The sequence below is a fragment of the Liolophura sinensis genome, chromosome 6 (genome assembly GCF_032854445.1).
Source record: "Liolophura sinensis isolate JHLJ2023 chromosome 6, CUHK_Ljap_v2, whole genome shotgun sequence".
NCBI classification, from domain to species: Eukaryota; Metazoa; Mollusca; class Polyplacophora; order Chitonida; family Chitonidae; genus Liolophura; species Liolophura sinensis.
Window position 1 is genome coordinate 11,056,414 of NC_088300.1, and position 18,025 is coordinate 11,074,438.

General features: G+C 40.0%; 1 protein-coding gene across 1 annotated transcript in view; it reads right to left on the reverse strand.

Annotated features, from left to right (window-relative positions):
• LOC135468055 (BTB/POZ domain-containing protein 7-like) overlaps window positions 1-18,025 on the reverse strand; it is a 34,928-nt gene that overhangs the window by 5,181 nt on the left and 11,722 nt on the right. Inside the window, 4 exon segments of the mRNA XM_064746079.1 lie at window positions 879-954; window positions 4,870-5,078; window positions 9,451-9,997; window positions 9,999-10,655. Coding sequence (XP_064602149.1) covers window positions 879-954; window positions 4,870-5,078; window positions 9,451-9,997; window positions 9,999-10,592 — 1,426 coding nt within the window. The 5' untranslated portion in view covers window positions 10,593-10,655.

Sequence of the window (18,025 nt, forward strand, 5' to 3'; positions counted from 1 at the left end):
ACACACGTCATTTTTAATACTGGTCATATTTTATGGCTTTTGGGGGAGGGGGGCAACACTATTGCTAAATGCAATAGTTATTCACTTGCAAACAAAAAAAAAAACATTCTGTTAAAAAAAGAAAAGAAAAAAATACTCAAATACTGTTAGAAAACCTATAACTAACCCTGTTCCAAAGTAACAATCCCTTTCCTAAAACATGTAAATCACTTCCCAAAATGGTAACAAACCATCACAAATCACAAAAGCCATCCCAAAACGAATATCAAACCATATCCTAAATTCTATCTTAACTCCAACTACATACTAAGTTTCAAATCCTGTAACAAACCCTCTCCCAACTCCCATCACAAACCCTGTCCCAATCCCATAACAACCCTATATAAAACCCTATAACAAACCCTGTCCCAAATCCTGTAACAAACCCTCTCCCAACTCCCATCACAAACCCTGTCCCAATCCCATAACAACCCTGTATAAAACCCTATAACAAACCCTGTCCCAAATCCTGTAACAAACCCTCTCCCAACTCCCATCACAAACCCTGTCCCAATCCCATAACAACCCTGTATAAAACCCTATAACAAACCCTGTCCCAAATCCTGTAACAAACCCTCTCCCAACTCCCATCACAAACCCTGTCCCAATCCCATAACAACCCTGTATAAAACCCTTTAACAAACCCTGTCCCAAATCCTGTAACAAACCATCACAAATATTTGTAACAAACCCTGTCACAAACACTGTAAGAAACCATCCCAATCCTGTCACAAACCCTACCCCAAATAACAATCAAAATTTTTTAATAAACCATCACAAATCCTGTAACAAAACTGTCACGCATCAAGCAGCATGATGTGCAGAGTGTTGCTCCTTACCTCGCTCTTCCATCCTTCGGATCAGCTGGTGCTCTCCCCATTTTAAAACAGCTGTCAGCACATCAATCTCTCCCGCCTGTGAATGAAAAACATACAGTATTAACTCAACGACTGCCACTTCGTCTGGCAAACAAACACATGTACAGTACAAACTGTTAGCACTCCAGGTAGTATAAAACTTACACACACAGGTAAACAAACATTAACACATTCTACAGTCTTCAGGTAACTGTTCTCACACTGTAAATGTCTGCACTGTGAGATGGAAATGTACATGTAGCATATTCAGATGAATGTCACCAAATGACAGAGAGGAAATGTCAGACAGGCAGCTTCTGTACCAATGCACCTATGAGGAACATCAATATGGATTCCCCGGTACAAGAATGATTAGGGTTTTATGCCACTTCAGCAATATTGCAGCCATGTTGTGAAGATGAGAGAAAAGAGGGCGACCATCAACAGACACTAATGAGGAGGTCTTTGAGAAATGCAATGGATTGGTATGATGATGATGATTACATGTAGGACAGGAAGTGGTGATGAAATGTATGAGGCTCTATCCACACATACTGAGCAAAAAAAGAAACTTCACGAGTATTACTTTATGTTCCAAACATATCCATGCCCATGTAGAACATAGTGTGGTGCTTGTGGATAAATCTAGTTTGTGGACATAGTGAGCGTACACTAAAACAGGATTATACATTAAGGTGTACTTGGTGCACCCCCTTGTCAAATGTAGCATAATGGGGTCTCTCGCATTCACAACAGCAAAGGAACATTGTCTCCTTGGCTGCCTTACACCCGTAAACAGAGCATTAGGCAACCTGTGCCACTGCTGTACCAACAAGGCACCCAGCTCTTAAACATTCTGGGGTTGATGTCTCAAGACGTGAGGTCTTCTTCCAAGAGCATGTTCTTCTTCCCATACATGTTCAATGGGATTGAGGTGAGGTCTCGTGTCAACAACACTTTCAAAATCAACATTTGTAAGGCTTGGCATGAGAATTGTTTGTTGCCACGTGTGAACTCAAGGAATAATGGATAACTCAAACTGACAAAGTTTAGAGTACCTTGTTCTCTTCTTTCTTTTTTCCATAGTTAGTGATATAGGTAGTCAGATACCTCAGTAATTCAGTGACAGTTCATATATTTTAAACAAAACGGTTGAGTGATTACGCTAATTTTTAATTTACAAAGTGAAAAATTGAAAATGAAAATGAAAATTAGATCTGCAAGAAACACCAAACACCAACACTTATTTGATGAAATGCTATTAATACTAAACATATATATGTATATGGAAAAAATATTTTCCACCGCTTCCCAGGTCAAAAGTACACGATATCGAAAAAGCGTTTCCCAGCAATTCTGAAATTCTCATGCCTGATATGGCTTTAATTTCCTAACATCCATCACTAAATCCACACCGCTGTGAGATCATATACTACAAGAAATAACATAAAATTCATTTATCAAGGTTCTACCATACTAAAACATGTAAACAATTTCAAAAATGGCAATGTCAGTAACAGGGATTATAGTTAATTCGATACCAGTTTAGGTAACTGGGGATGACCTCCATTAAAACATGTTGAACTCTGCCCAATATCCAGCATGTCACTGGTTTTTTAATAATTATGACGTCACCCGAGGCAATAGGTTCTTGCTATCTAAACCGAGCTTATGAACTTCAACAATGTGAATTAGAAAAGGAGTTCTCACTTAATTTTCCTAACAATAATAAGACTTCCAAAATATTCATGTGTAGAGGTGGTGTTGTTACGTGGCACTGACTAAAGGCAATTTCGGAAGCGAATATGACTGATTTTACAGACAGCTGGATATAGGCGAGTCTCTAAAAGAAACAGACTATAAAAGTACATGCTGTATGCATCCAGCCTGGTTCACCACAACTGTAACGGTCAGATGTGTCAGGTTAGAAATGGCCATTATGGTATTCGCCAATATTAACTACATGTACCTTGTGCTACCCTTTTCCAACATAATTCATTTCTCCAAATGTGAAGTTTCTTTTCCTGTTCGGTATACACATACACGTAGGTGTACATGTAGCTGCCAGGAGTGCTAGCAGGTGCTCTAGTTGTGTACTACAGGTATTATAGTAGTGCAGTGCCGCACATGTGGTCTTCATACCACATCGGAAGCTGTCTTACCAGCACAAACACTAGCTGTAGTGTGGTGGAGAGTGAGGGGACTTCAGATATGCCGTCTGTGAATGATACTGGGTGTTCCAGTTGTAGTACTACACATGTTCAGGGAGTATGAGATGTCGGAATGGGGGGTGGGACAAGCAATGAGAGTGACCTTAAAGGATGCATGAAACGCGTTGGTTTTATATCTTAATGTGCAGATAATGATGTGCAATAACATATGACAGTATAAACAAATTTTTCAACTTTTGCTCTGGGGGGTAAAAATGGCTTCGAAGTACAGTTTTCTTATGGCCCCAGCGGAAAGTCTAGAAATTAAGTAGCTTGCAGCGGTGACATCAAGGATGATTCCTCTTTAAAAACAGAACTAGGGAACAAACTGAATGGGTCTGGCTGAACGGAGGGGCAGGAGTGTGCTGAACAGACCGAATGGAGGTGGATGTAGGGGTGCGGAGGGGGCGCTAAGCTGGCCCGAAGAAGCCATACAGTATCTGTGTACTTGTCACACAGAATTCTGAGCAAGATCAATGATGATGTAATTTCCGAAAAAATCTGATTGTTGACGGAAAAATATGCATAATAGAGGGGTATTTAACAGGTATAAAAATACTCCAAAAATGAAATGATTTTACCAAAAATTCTGGAGCATAGAAACATAATCTTTGTTTTAGAGTTCCTTTTCATGTATTCTTTAAGTCTACTCCGACTGGCCAACTTGCCCAATGTCTCACTCTCTACTAACATATTAAACACATCTCCCTTGATAATTCACGTCTACATGTACATGTACACTATCATTCTGTTAACTCTAAACCCTCAACACCACAAACCTGCTACTGGGTCGGCAGTTAGGCAATGTCTCTGCCCTAGTCATACAGTAGGTGAGGTCAGGACAAATGTGATTACTACATCTCCTGAACATGGTGCATGGTATAGATACACAGCTGTCTTGTACATATACATGTACATGTACCAAGTCTCTTCAAACATCTCTGCCAGGTGACTGCCTTTACAAAGTTTAAGACATCACTTTCCCATCTACTGATGATCATTCACTTCATTACTTACATGTATATGTACATGTATCTGTCTCTCATTCATGCACTGGCAGGCAGTCACGTTTCTGGGTGGGGTTAATCACAGAGCATGGCAAATATCCGGATGTACATGTGAGTATTTATTTACTTATCATTGATGTTTTACACCATACTCACAAATATTTCACTCTGAAGTCTGTGTGGCCACCTAATCACTAAGACCAGAGAAGATCCAGCAAGATTCAGTCAGATAATGTCTGAACTGAAGTTGACCAGACTACACCCTTTTAAATCTGACTTTCTCTGAGCTGAGGCACACATATATGTACAGGTAGGCCAGGCTAGATGAAGCACTCACCATACAAATGTACAGGTACATGTTTGTCATGTTAATTTCATGCCACCTTCCTGATTTACCTTTAGTTTGCCCTGACTCCATGTAAATGTATCTACCCCCATAACCCCTCAACTTGCTCCTGCATGCCACAAACATTCATGTCAAACAAGAATGCACGTAAATCACATGTCTTTACACATTCAAGTATTCATTCATAATGAAACCCAACTATTGATCTGATCTGATGTGATTATGTTCAACAGATTTATACTCAACAATTTCTCAGGTATATGTACATGTATATAATATAATAAAAAGTTATGTGCTTTGAGGTAACGGTCATTGACCCCTGACAAGTTATTGGCAAACTTTCCCGCATGTGACATACATGTACATCATACTGGTGGAATAAGGTATATGTAGGCACCATGTGATCTTACCTGGAGAAAGTCTGAGCGTAATGCCTGTATTAAGTACTCTTTGCTGAGGTCGAAGAGTATCGGTGAGTGAGCGATCTGCAGGAACTCCTCACGCAGGAAGTGGATAGCCTGGCGGTGCACCCACTTGGAGCCATGAGCCTCCGAACTCCAGCCCAGTATGGACGTCAGGTTTTCCAGATTAATACTGTCAGAGATAATATCTTCACAACCTACAACATGTACACAATCCTTAATACTGTCAGATATAATATCTTCACAATCTAAAACATACACACACACACACACACACGCACAATCCCTATGCTGTCAGATATAATATCCTCACAACCTAAAACACACACACAATCCCAATGCTGTCAGATATAATATCTTTACAATCTAAAACACACACACACACGCACACACACAAATGCACAATCCCAATGCTGTCATATATAATATCCTCACAACCCAAAACACACACACAAAATCCCAATGCTGTCAGATGTAATATCTTCACAATCTAAAACACACACACACAAACACCCACACACAATCCCAATACTGTCAGATATAATATCTTCACAATCTACAACACACACACAATCCCAATGCTGTCAGATATAATATCTTCACAATCTAAAACACACACACACACACAAAACACAATGCTGTTAGATGTAATATCTTCACAATCTAAAACACACACACACACAATCCCAATGCTGTCAGATATAATATCTTCACAATCTAAAACACACACACACACAATCCCTATGCTGTCAGATGTAATATCTTCACAATCTAAAAACACACACACACACAATCCCAATGCTGTCAGATATAATATCTTCACAATCTAAAACACACACACACACAATCCCAAAGCTGTCAGATGTAATATCTTCACAATCTAAAACACACACACACACAATCACAATGCTGTCAGATATAATGTCTTCATGATCTAAAATGCACACACACACACACAATCCCAATGCTGCCAGATATAATATCTTCACAATCTAAAATGCACACACACACACACAATCACAATGCTGTTAGATGTAATATCTTCACAATCTAAATCACACACACAATCCCAATGCTGTCAGATATAATATCTTCACAATCTAAATCACACACACAATCCCAATGCTATCAGATATAATATCTTCACATTCTAAATCACACACACAGTCTCAATGCTGTCAGATATAATATCTTCACAATCTAAAATACACACACACAATCACAATGCTGTCAGATATAATATCTTCACATTCTAAATCACACACACAATCTCAATGCTGTCAGATATAATATCTTCACAATCTAAAATGCACACACACACACACAATCCCAATGCTGTCAGATATAATATCTTCACAATCTAAAATGCACACACAATCTCAATGCTGTCAGATATAATACCTTCACTACCTAAAATGCACAAACACACTCACAATCCCAATGCTGTCAGATATAATATCTTCACAATCTAAAATGCACACACACACACACACACAATCCCAATGCTGTCAGATATAATATCCTCACATTCTAAATCACACACACAATCTCAATGCTGTCAGATATAATATCTTCACAATCTAAAACACACACACACACAATCCCTATGCTGTCAGATGTAATATCTTCACAATCTAAAAACACACACACACAATCCCAATGCTGTCAGATATAATATCTTCACAATCTAAAACACACACACACACAATCCCAAAGCTGTCAGATGTAATATCTTCACAATCTAAAACACACACACACACAATCACAATGCTGTCAGATATAATGTCTTCATGATCTAAAATGCACACACACACACACAATCCCAATGCTGCCAGATATAATATCTTCACAATCTAAAATGCACACACACACACACAATCACAATGCTGTTAGATGTAATATCTTCACAATCTAAATCACACACACAATCCCAATGCTGTCAGATATAATATCTTCACAATCTAAATCACACACACAATCCCAATGCTATCAGATATAATATCTTCACATTCTAAATCACACACACAGTCTCAATGCTGTCAGATATAATATCTTCACAATCTAAAATACACACACACACACACAATCACAATGCTGTCAGATATAATATCTTCACATTCTAAATCACACACACAATCTCAATGCTGTCAGATATAATATCTTCACAATCTAAAATGCACACACACACACACAATCCCAATGCTGTCAGATATAATATCTTCACAATCTAAAATGCACATACAATCTCAATGCTGTCAGATATAATACCTTCACTACCTAAAATGCACAAACACACTCACAATCCCAATGCTGTCAGATATAATATCTTCACAATCTAAAATGCACACACACACACACACACAATCCCAATGCTGTCAGATATAATATCCTCACATTCTAAATCACACACACAATCTCAATGCTGTCAGATATAATATCTTCACAATCTAAAACACACACACACACAATCCCTATGCTGTCAGATGTAATATCTTCACAATCTAAAAACACACACACACACAATCCCAATGCTGTCAGATATAATATCTTCACAATCTAAAACACACACACACACAATCCCAAAGCTGTCAGATGTAATATCTTCACAATCTAAAACACACACACACACAATCACAATGCTGTCAGATATAATGTCTTCATGATCTAAAATGCACACACACACACACAATCCCAATGCTGCCAGATATAATATCTTCACAATCTAAAATGCACACACACACACACAATCACAATGCTGTTAGATGTAATATCTTCACAATCTAAAACACACACACAATCCCAATGCTGTCAGATATAATATCTTCACAATCTAAATCACACACACAATCCCAATGCTATCAGATATAATATCTTCACATTCTAAATCACACACACAATCTCAATGCTGTCAGATATAATATCTTCACAATCTAAAATGCACACACACACACACAATCCCAATGCTGTCAGATATAATATCTTCACATTCTAAATCACACACACAATCTCAATGCTGTCAGATATAATATCTTCACAATCTAAAATGCACACACACACACACAATCCCAATGCTGTCAGATATAATATCTTCACAATCTAAAATGCACACACAATCTCAATGCTGTCAGATATAATACCTTCACTACCTAAAATGCACAAACACACTCACAATCCCAATGCTGTCAGATATAATATCTTCACAATCTAAAATGCACACACACACACACAATCCCAATGCTGTCAGATATAATATCCTCACATTCTAAATCACACACACAATCTCAATGCTGTCAGATATAATATCTTCACAATCTAAAATGCACAAACACACTCACAATCCCAATGCTGTCAGATATAATATCTTCACATTCTAAATCACACACACAATCCCAATGCTGTCAGATATAATATCTTCACAATCTAAAATGCACACACACACACACAATCCCAATGCTGTCAGATATAATATCTTCACATTCTAAAACACACACACAATCTCAATGCTGTCAGATATAATACCTTCACAACCTAAAACGCACAAACACACATAATCCCCAATACAATAATATATTTTTATGGCAGTACAGTGATCCTCGCAATTTCAGCACAGGAGTACTGGCTTATATCATACATGTAGGAGCACTGGCTACTCCGAGAAAGCCATTTATCAAGAACAATATACAAGTAAGGATCGTCAGTGTCCTTGTGTTCATCCTTACACTTTAATTTCATTTATTTCACTAAAACATAAAATTAACAGGGTTAATGTGTGTACAATACACTGTGCATTTAAATTAAAATGTTTAAATTATGTTAAATTAAATGTAAATTAAGTTGCAGTGAAATATTTGGCAGGACTAAAACCCTAATTGGCTTGCATTACCCCATAAACTGATACTATTTTTATATTATTTATCAAGGAGATCAGTAAAGAGAATTCCCCTTGAACATGAAAAGGTGAAGGTAAAACTAAAATCATCCACATATTAACCACAAGTTTAAGAGGTATAGGAGGAAATATAACAAGTACAGTGTATAACACGTTTTTGATCATGGATATTTCTATAGTTGACACAGTGATGTGTAATATTTTCTTTCCAGGCATAGATGTATTAGGTGCAGGTACAAACTATACCTGGAGCACTGATGTAGGTATTATGAACTCACATGTGCCATTTAACAACATTTCACTTCAACTAAATTTGAACCAAATAACATTTTGTAGGTTTTGCACTTTCAAACTGATTGACCAGCTGTTAATGAATCCACTGAAATGTGATGTATACAAATTTTCAATTGGCCCTAAACATGCATGTAGTTACCTACAGTGCATGTAGTAACTTATGTTTTCCTACTTCTAAGAATATATCTTACCTATATATATAAAACACATGAATGCAAAACTTCTCTAGTGACGTTACACTGGTGTCTTAAAAGCAGGCCAAAACAATATGAATAAAAATCTGAGTTGCTTTCCTGAATTGTAAAGAAACTGCTGGGTATTAAAACTGATATACACAAATACCTAGAGGTGGAGGCAGAGTGATATGTATAGGAAGAGAGGCTTACCTTGAGACAAAACAGGAAAGTCCAGAAACTGACCGATCTGGTAAATCTCCATGGCTTCATCAGCATGAGTCATATGGCCTTTACCGGCTACCATAGCTTGCACTTCACTTAAGCTGCACATACTGGTGCTGCCACGCACAATGCAGCTGAGGTCTATGGAGTCCAAGTAGACAGCATGCAACAGAACACGTGCATACTGCCGTGGAATGACGGACTCGTCTAACACTATACGCGTGGGAGCCTGCAACGTCCGTTCTGTGATCTCCTCTCCCGACCTGGCCCTTCGCAGGAGCAAGTTCCTGAAGAAAGGGGAGCGCGCAGCCAGCACGGCCTTGTGGCAGCACAGCTCCTGTTTGGTGGAGTGGAAGGAGCCAGCCATGTCACACTGACTATCATGGAGGTCACAGTCTGAGGTAAACACCAACACTGCATCACAGTAGTCCCCAGTCTCTAACAGAGTCCTCAAGTCCTGCTCCAGTGGGCTGGGCATGCCAAACTCGTCCACCAGTCTGGACAGCACTTCCACTTGAGCCAGTCGTTGTACCGTCGGTACAGAGATCGTCGGTGTACAGATAGCGCAAAAGTGCTGCAAACATGGCAACGTCCACACCTGGCGTTTTCACTTTGATTGGAACCTGTGCCCCGTATTCGGGATACTTAGCTAAGATTTCTCTGAAGAATGGGCAGCGCACGGAGAGAAGGGCACGATGTGAGGGGAAGCAGGCCCCATGGTAGATCAGGTCCACATCTGTACAGTACTTGTAGTCAAACAGCGTTGACAGGTCCCTCCTGAGGCTGCGGGCTGGAGGCCGGGCCAGGTTGGCCGCTGTCGCCAGCTCCTTCAGTGTGATGGAGGCTTCATACTCTTCCACCAGCGAGCTCAAGTCACGGATGCTCCAGCTGGCTGTCAGCTCGCGCACAACTTTGGAGTAATCGAGCGAACGACTATGTCGCCTAACACGTGTCAACTTCTTCCTTAGTGTTGCGAATTTGGATGCTTTCTTTTTCTTTTCCCTAGTAACCACATCACTTTCGGCCCCATGGGATGCTGTATGTGATGTGGCGTGTCTTGTCAAGGAGGCTGGCTTTCCTGGGGCTGCCTGCTGTGCACGCTCCTGAGTGGAGTTTGCAGCTCCCATCATGCACCTGAGGCTTGATTAATCAGATCCTGTCAAACCATCAGCCTGTGGATAACATCTTTGAACCTGCAATGAACAATAACTCCATCACAAGTCACAATTTATCTACGAAATCCGGCGCACATACATGTACATGTTTTAGTAGACATTTAAGTGCATAACTATCCCACATGCACATGTACATCAACCATTCTTAGTGGTTCTGGGCCAGAACATATATGTCATGCTCTATCTCTAACAGTCAACGCTTGTGTGACCAGGGCAATGTGTGTGAAACTTTGGACAACATCTGTGTGATCAAAATGGGATAATGTCTGTGTGACCTGAGACAAGGTCTGTGAAACCTGAGACAAGGTCTATGTGACCAGGGACAATGTTTGTGAGACCAGGGACAATGTCTGTGAGACCTTGGACAACATCTGTGTGATCAAAATGGGATAATGTCTGTGTGACATGAGACAAGGTCTGTGTAATCTGAGACGAGGTCTATGTGACCAGCGACAACGTTTGTGAGACCTGGGACAATGTTTGTGAGACCTGGGACAATGTCTGTGTGACCTGGGACAAGGTCTGTGTAATCTGAGACAAGGTCTGTGTAATCTGAGACAAGGTCTCTGTGACCAGGGACAATGTTTGTGAGACCTGGGACAATGTTTGTGAGACCTGGGACAATGTCCGTGTGACCAAAAACAAAGTCTGTGAGGCCTGAGACGATGTCTGTGAAACCTGAGACAATGTCTGTGTGATGAGGGGCAATGTCCGTGAGACCTGGGACTATGTCTGTGTGACCTGAGACAATGTCTGTGAGGCCTGAGACAAGGTCTGTGTGACCAGGGTCAAGGTTTGTGTGACCTGGGACAAGGTCTGTGTGACCTGAGACAATGTCTGTGTAACCTGAGACAAGGTCTGTGTGATCCGGAACAATGTATGTGTGACCTGAGACAGCATCTATGTGACCAAGCACAATGTCTGTGATACCTGAGACAAGATCTGTGTAACCTGAGATAGTGTCTATGTAACCTGAGACAAGGTTGGTGTGACCCGCAACAATGTACATGTATCTGTGACCTGAGACAAGGTCTGTGTAACCTGAGACAAGGTCTGTGCGATCCAGAACAATGTATGTGTGACCTGCGACAGCATGTATGTGACCAAGCACAATGTGTGTGTGACCAGGGACAAAGTCTGTGTGACCAGGGACAAAGTCTGTGTAACCTGAGACAATGTCTGTGTGACCAGGGACAATGTTTGTGAGACCTGGGACAATGTCTCTGTGACCGGGGACGATGTCTGTTAAACCTGGAACAATGTCTGTATGACCAGGGGCAATGTTTGGGAGACCTGAGACAATGTTATGTAACATGAGACAAGGTGTGTGTAACCTGAGACAATGTCTGTGTAACCTGAGACAAGGTCAGTGTGACCCGGAACAATGTATGTGTGACCTGAGACAGCATCTATGTTACCAAGCACAATGTATGTGATACCTGAGACAAAGTCTGTGTGACAAAGGACATAGTCTGTGTGACCAGGGACAAAGTCTGTGTAACCTGAAACAAGGTCTGTGTGACCAGCGACAATGTTTGTGAGACCTAGAAGAATGTCTGTGTGACCTGAGACAATGTCTGTGTAAACTGAACATTCTGGAACATGATCTGTGTGATCAGGGGCAATGTCTGTGTAACCTAAGACAAGGCCTGTGTGACCAGGGACAGTGTTTGCGAGACCTGGGACAATGTTTGTGAGACCTGGGACAATGTCTGTGAAACCTGAACATTCTGGAACATGATCTGTGTGATCAGGGGCAATGTCTGTGAGACCTGAGACAAGGTCTGTGTAACCTAAGATAATGGCTGTGTAACCTGAGACAAGATCTATGTGACCCAGGAGAATGTATGTGTGACCAGGGGCAATGTCTGTGAGACCCCGAGACAAGGTCTGTGTAACCTGAGATAATAGCTGTGTAACCTGAGACAAGGTCTGTGTGACCCAGAGCAATGTATGTGTGACCTGAGACAGCATCTATGTGACCAAGCAAGTCTGTGATACCGGGGACAAAGTCTGTGTGACCAGGAACATTGTATGTGTGATCTGAGACAATGTCTGTGTGACCAGGGACAATGTTTGTGAGACCTGGGACAATGTCTCTGTGACCGGGGACAATGTATGTGTGATCTGAGACAATGTCTGTGTAACGTGAGACAAGGTCTGTGAGATCTGGCACAAAGTCTGTGTGACAAGAGACAATGTATGTATGATCTGAGACAATGTCTGTGCAACCTAGGACAACATCTATGTCACTAAGCACAATGTCTGTGAGACCTGAGACAAGGTCTGAGACTAGGGACAACGTGCGACCTGAGACAATATCTGTGTGACCTAGGACAGCATCTATGTGACCAAGCACAATGCCTGTGAGACCTGGGACAAAGTCTGTGTGACCAGGGACAAAGTCTGTGTGATAAAGGACAACGTCTGCATGACCTGCAACAAGGTCTGTGAGACTAGGGACAATGTGCGACCTGAGACAATATCTGTGTGACCAGGGACAAAGTTTGTGAGGCCTGAGACAAAGCCTGTGAACAGGGACAATGTCTGCGTGACCTGGCAAAATACTTAAAACCTGAGACAATGTCTGTCTGACCATGGATATAGTCTGTCTGACCTGGGACAATGTCTGTGCAGCCCGGGACAACGTCTGCGTGACCTAAGAAATGGAAAGATGCCTGTGTGATAAGGGACAACATCTGTGTGACCTAGGACAACAACTGTTGAATATCTATTTTAATTTAATTCTTTATTTGTTAACTGAAGATATCCCACAACCCATGGGTCACTAGGGGGTCTCCTCAAACTTATATACATCATACATTTATATAATCAAAACTTGATAGTGAAGAATAACATATTTGCAATACACATAGGCGTCCAATACTGCACACACTCATATACTTCATTAGGTACCGATTATATAACTGATTTAAGAATGGGTTTCAGTCTTAGCACTTTGTACCACAAAAGGAGCTTGTTTGAACTACTTGGTGAGTACGATGGATAAATCTTCGAGTATCTTGAATGAATTTGTGCACAGAACAGAATATGGTTTTATTGTCTTCAAGAGATAGGTCATTTGATCCAAAACGTAAAATATTTGAGATATGTCTTGAGCAATGCGGAAGGAAAATAGATAAGTGAGCATTTGGAGAAATCGTTTTAGTAAACCTGTCGAACATGTGCTTCCTTTGAGCGGCATATGCGGGACATTCAATAAGAAAATGATGAGAATTTTCACATTTGTAATTACATTTATGACAAGACTGGTCATATGAAAGGCCATTGGTAAATAAGTCTGCGTGAAGAGCGCTCAGTCCCATCCGTATCCTACAATGCAGTATCAAGGAAAATGTTACAAAAGAATCGTACAGTACGGAAATAGTAATGCTGTCAACAAAACTAGGTTTGAGATAGGATTTAAGCTTTTCTAGAGTCGTGACGAAAGTGGGGAGGTATTGAATTCCAATCTTTAATTGTTTGGGGAATAAATGATGACATGTACAACTGGATACGACCTTTGGGAAGACGGATGTTGTGCTTATTTCGTAGATTGTATGTACTGGCGACAGCTTCATTTCCGCATGGTAGTAATGTTTTCAAATAAGGAGGCGATAGCCCATTTATAATTTTATGGAAGAGAAGAATTCTGTGGGATCTACGTCTCACATAAAGCGGTTCCCATCTTAGTTCATATCTAGGCCAAGTCTACATCTCACACAGAGGAACAATATCAGGGAAATGACATGTCCATACGTAATGGCAAGTTTTGTATCCCAGAATACAGCTCTACAAAAGTTATACCCTAATTCTTCTAATTTTTGGGACGCCCGTTCTGCTCTGTCTACCAAATATACATATAATTGTATCATGAATATTTAGATTCTCTTTTTTTGCATGGTTAGTCCATCTAATGAACAACAGATTCATATGTTTACACCACAAATGTGCTGGAAAAAGACACACCAGTCTAGGTGAAATGATCACATACTGTACTCTACATGTACAAAGGCTTGTGTTGAAGTATACGGTCTCCCTGACAGCTGAACATGAAAAGGTGAACACAGGTCATTTATCACCCTTACATGCACACATCAAGTGTGATGCAAAAGAAGCGCAGACGAAAGCGACATGTGTGTGTACATGTATGTGTACTGTGGAAGTAAAAAATGTATGAAAAGCAACATGTCTGATTTCAATGCTTAAACACTAAGGTCATGAGAACAAAATACCAACCCTGAGTGTTAAATTAAAGGACTGGAAGATAAGGAATACATGTACAATACAGGTGGTCTGTTACAGTCATACCTGTAGATTACCTGTTTATAGCTGATCCCTGGTAACATTTCATTTTCACATTTAATTGTCAAGCTCCTCTGCTTCAAAAGATATGCACCCTGCATTACACTATCCATAATTCAGTCCAAAGCAAATTCACTCTTCAAATTGAATCTACGTTTTTTATGGTTATCGCTATCATCAACCAAGTTTACACATACATCATCATCACTCAGCTTGCCTACTTTCCTAAAGGTACCTTTTACATGGTTATCACTCACTCTGTCTTGTTCTGCCTTATCTAAGTTTACATGTGGGTTTTTCATACCATGGTTCTGCTATGAGCTAAACTTTAACACCTATGTCTTAATCTCTCTCCTCCACATGTGAAAAATCACTGTCTCTGTGTAACCAGTACATGCTGGCAACCCTTTCAGCAGTCTAACAGCTTACTAGCCTTATTCATTTACAATTACAAATGTCTATAATTAGATTGCCATGGATCAAGCTTCAACATTTCCTGCAGAACTAATTGGATGATGTCATGTCAGACTTGTCAAAAACTATAGACATAACAATTTGTAAAATAGCCTATTATACAGGTGAAGTCTTCTAATTAGTACTGCCTTCACCACACATGAATATGTAAAGTTCTACAGGCCACTTGACCACTCAGTACTGCCATCACTGTACATGTGCAATTAGCTAATATTACAGCAGACCAATACATATCCCCCTGCTTTCCGTAGAAGCTGCTTGCACACACAGGCATAACAATACTGCAATATACCTGTATAAGGCACATCTGTTATACATGTACATGTACCAATAACCTTATGCACATGTACCAATAACCTTAAGAAATACAGTACATATACCAATAACCATATGTACATGTCCCAATGACCTTAAGAACTACGTGTACATGTACCAATAACCTTAAGAAATATGTGTACATGTACCAATAACCTAAAATACATGTACATGTACCAAAACCCTTAATAATTACATGTACATGTACCAATAACCTTATGTACATGTACCCATAACCTTTACAAATACATGTACATGCACCAATAACCTCAACAAATATATAAATGTGCGTTTAAATTAGTAAATTCTGCACTGAGATGGACAGCAGAGACCTGGGCATTGCCCCTGTGGGACCACACTGACAAAATACCCAGTTATTTTGAGACACAGTCAAGGAAAAGATTAACAGCATCCTCCATAATGTAGATGTAATGTGCTCCAGATTTGTGAAGCTTTCCCCCACCCAAAGGCAGATAAGGGTGGGAGGCTAGCAAAACACTGTCACTTATCCACTAGACCCTCCTTACTCAAACCAACCAGGCTTTGAGGTCACCCTCTAGACCCTCACAAATTTGCAAACTACTACTGATAAATTTCATCTCTAGTTACATGTTGGGAGAGGAAAAAGGAAACTAAACCTGTAAAGCTGGACTGGAAAACTTTGGCTAGGGTCAACAAAATAGTTCTGTACAAACATCTCAACACAAACAGTAGATATCAATGCTTCTCGGGTCTCCCTCAATGCAGCAGTTTTTCTTGATGTCAGAACAGATTTACCTTGATCTCTCTCCAAGGGCTGCTGCAGATTAAATTCCAACGAAAAAACAGCCTGTTTGTGACTAGTATACTAAAGCTGACAGTACACAAGGAAGGTAAAACGAGCAGCCTTATAGCTACTTCTGGAAAATCCCATCATACCATCACGAAAAAGAATGTTCAGGCAGTTCACTTCCAGTACCCTTGGTGTATAATCTGTATATCAGGTCACATACTCAGATGGAGGAAGTATGTAAATCATATCCTACAGACACTTGCTTATCTAATAATAAATATGCTTTTATGCACCCACAAGGTGTGAAATTAATCACAAGCATATGCACATCTTTTAATAATTGCTCATGGTGTGTTATGTAGTCATATACATCATGTAGAGTACATCTAGTGCCATAAGAGAGTTAGTCACATAATGCATGCCCTGACCTGGTGGACTACATCATTGGTAACAGAACACCCAAAACATACATGTACGCTTAATTAAAACCACCTTGCCTTCAGTAGTTCCAATGACTACATGGGAAGAATTTTATTCTATACCTATATATGTATATAGGCTGAAGGCACTTAAGAATTTTTCATTCATGATACGAGGAGAGTCATTAGATGTGTGTGTGTATGTATTGTGTCTTCAGGTCGCAGGGCACACCCATGTCGCTGGATGCCACTGGGGTGCCATGCTAAAGACAACAGACATGAAACCCCAATGGGTCACATTATACTGACACCAGGCCAACCAGTCATGTTTCCTCTTGGTGTTGAACCATAAGTAAGGCAGTAAACAGAAAAAAAATCATCCCTTATATGCAAGAAAGACAAAGAAGCAAAATTAAATTCTTTAATTCTCATAAACTTAGAGAAAAAAATTATATCATAAGTTTTAATTAATTTTAATCATTGTCTAATGAGATGCTGTCTTCTCATTCCCATCAACCTTTGGCATACTTAATGAATTTTGTCACTGATTCTGATATTTGTTATTTAGTATTTGTTATTTAGAAACTGCTGACTAAATGGTAAAATGAACGACAAAAAATGTCTTTGTACAAGATGAACGACATGTCTTTAGTAGGCCTTAGGTCTACTGAAGAGACTGATTTGAGCTGAGAGTATGTTACTGTCTGAAATGATATGTGAAACCGTCGTTGAATATTACAGTGCTTGTACATGTACATCAACTAATTTTATGTCTGTGATGGTCCGTAAATGATACAGACCTGTCCAACAACACTGTGTGAAATGGCTCCCTGGCTATATGTAACTAAATCATTGCATCTCAAAATGATGCAGCAGTTCTGTGTTAAATGTACCTTATGTCACTTCATGGAGTGAATGGGTAAAGGCTACATCACAGCTTAGGCCATGCAATCTCATTGCAACGCGTTTGATAGGGTAAAATTCTCAAAATGTCTGCTGCGATTCACACCAGTCATTTGCGCAGAACTGACATTTTGTTCCATATGTTATTTGGTGAAATCTCATTAAAATAATAAAGTATGATACTTTTTAAAAGTCTTGAG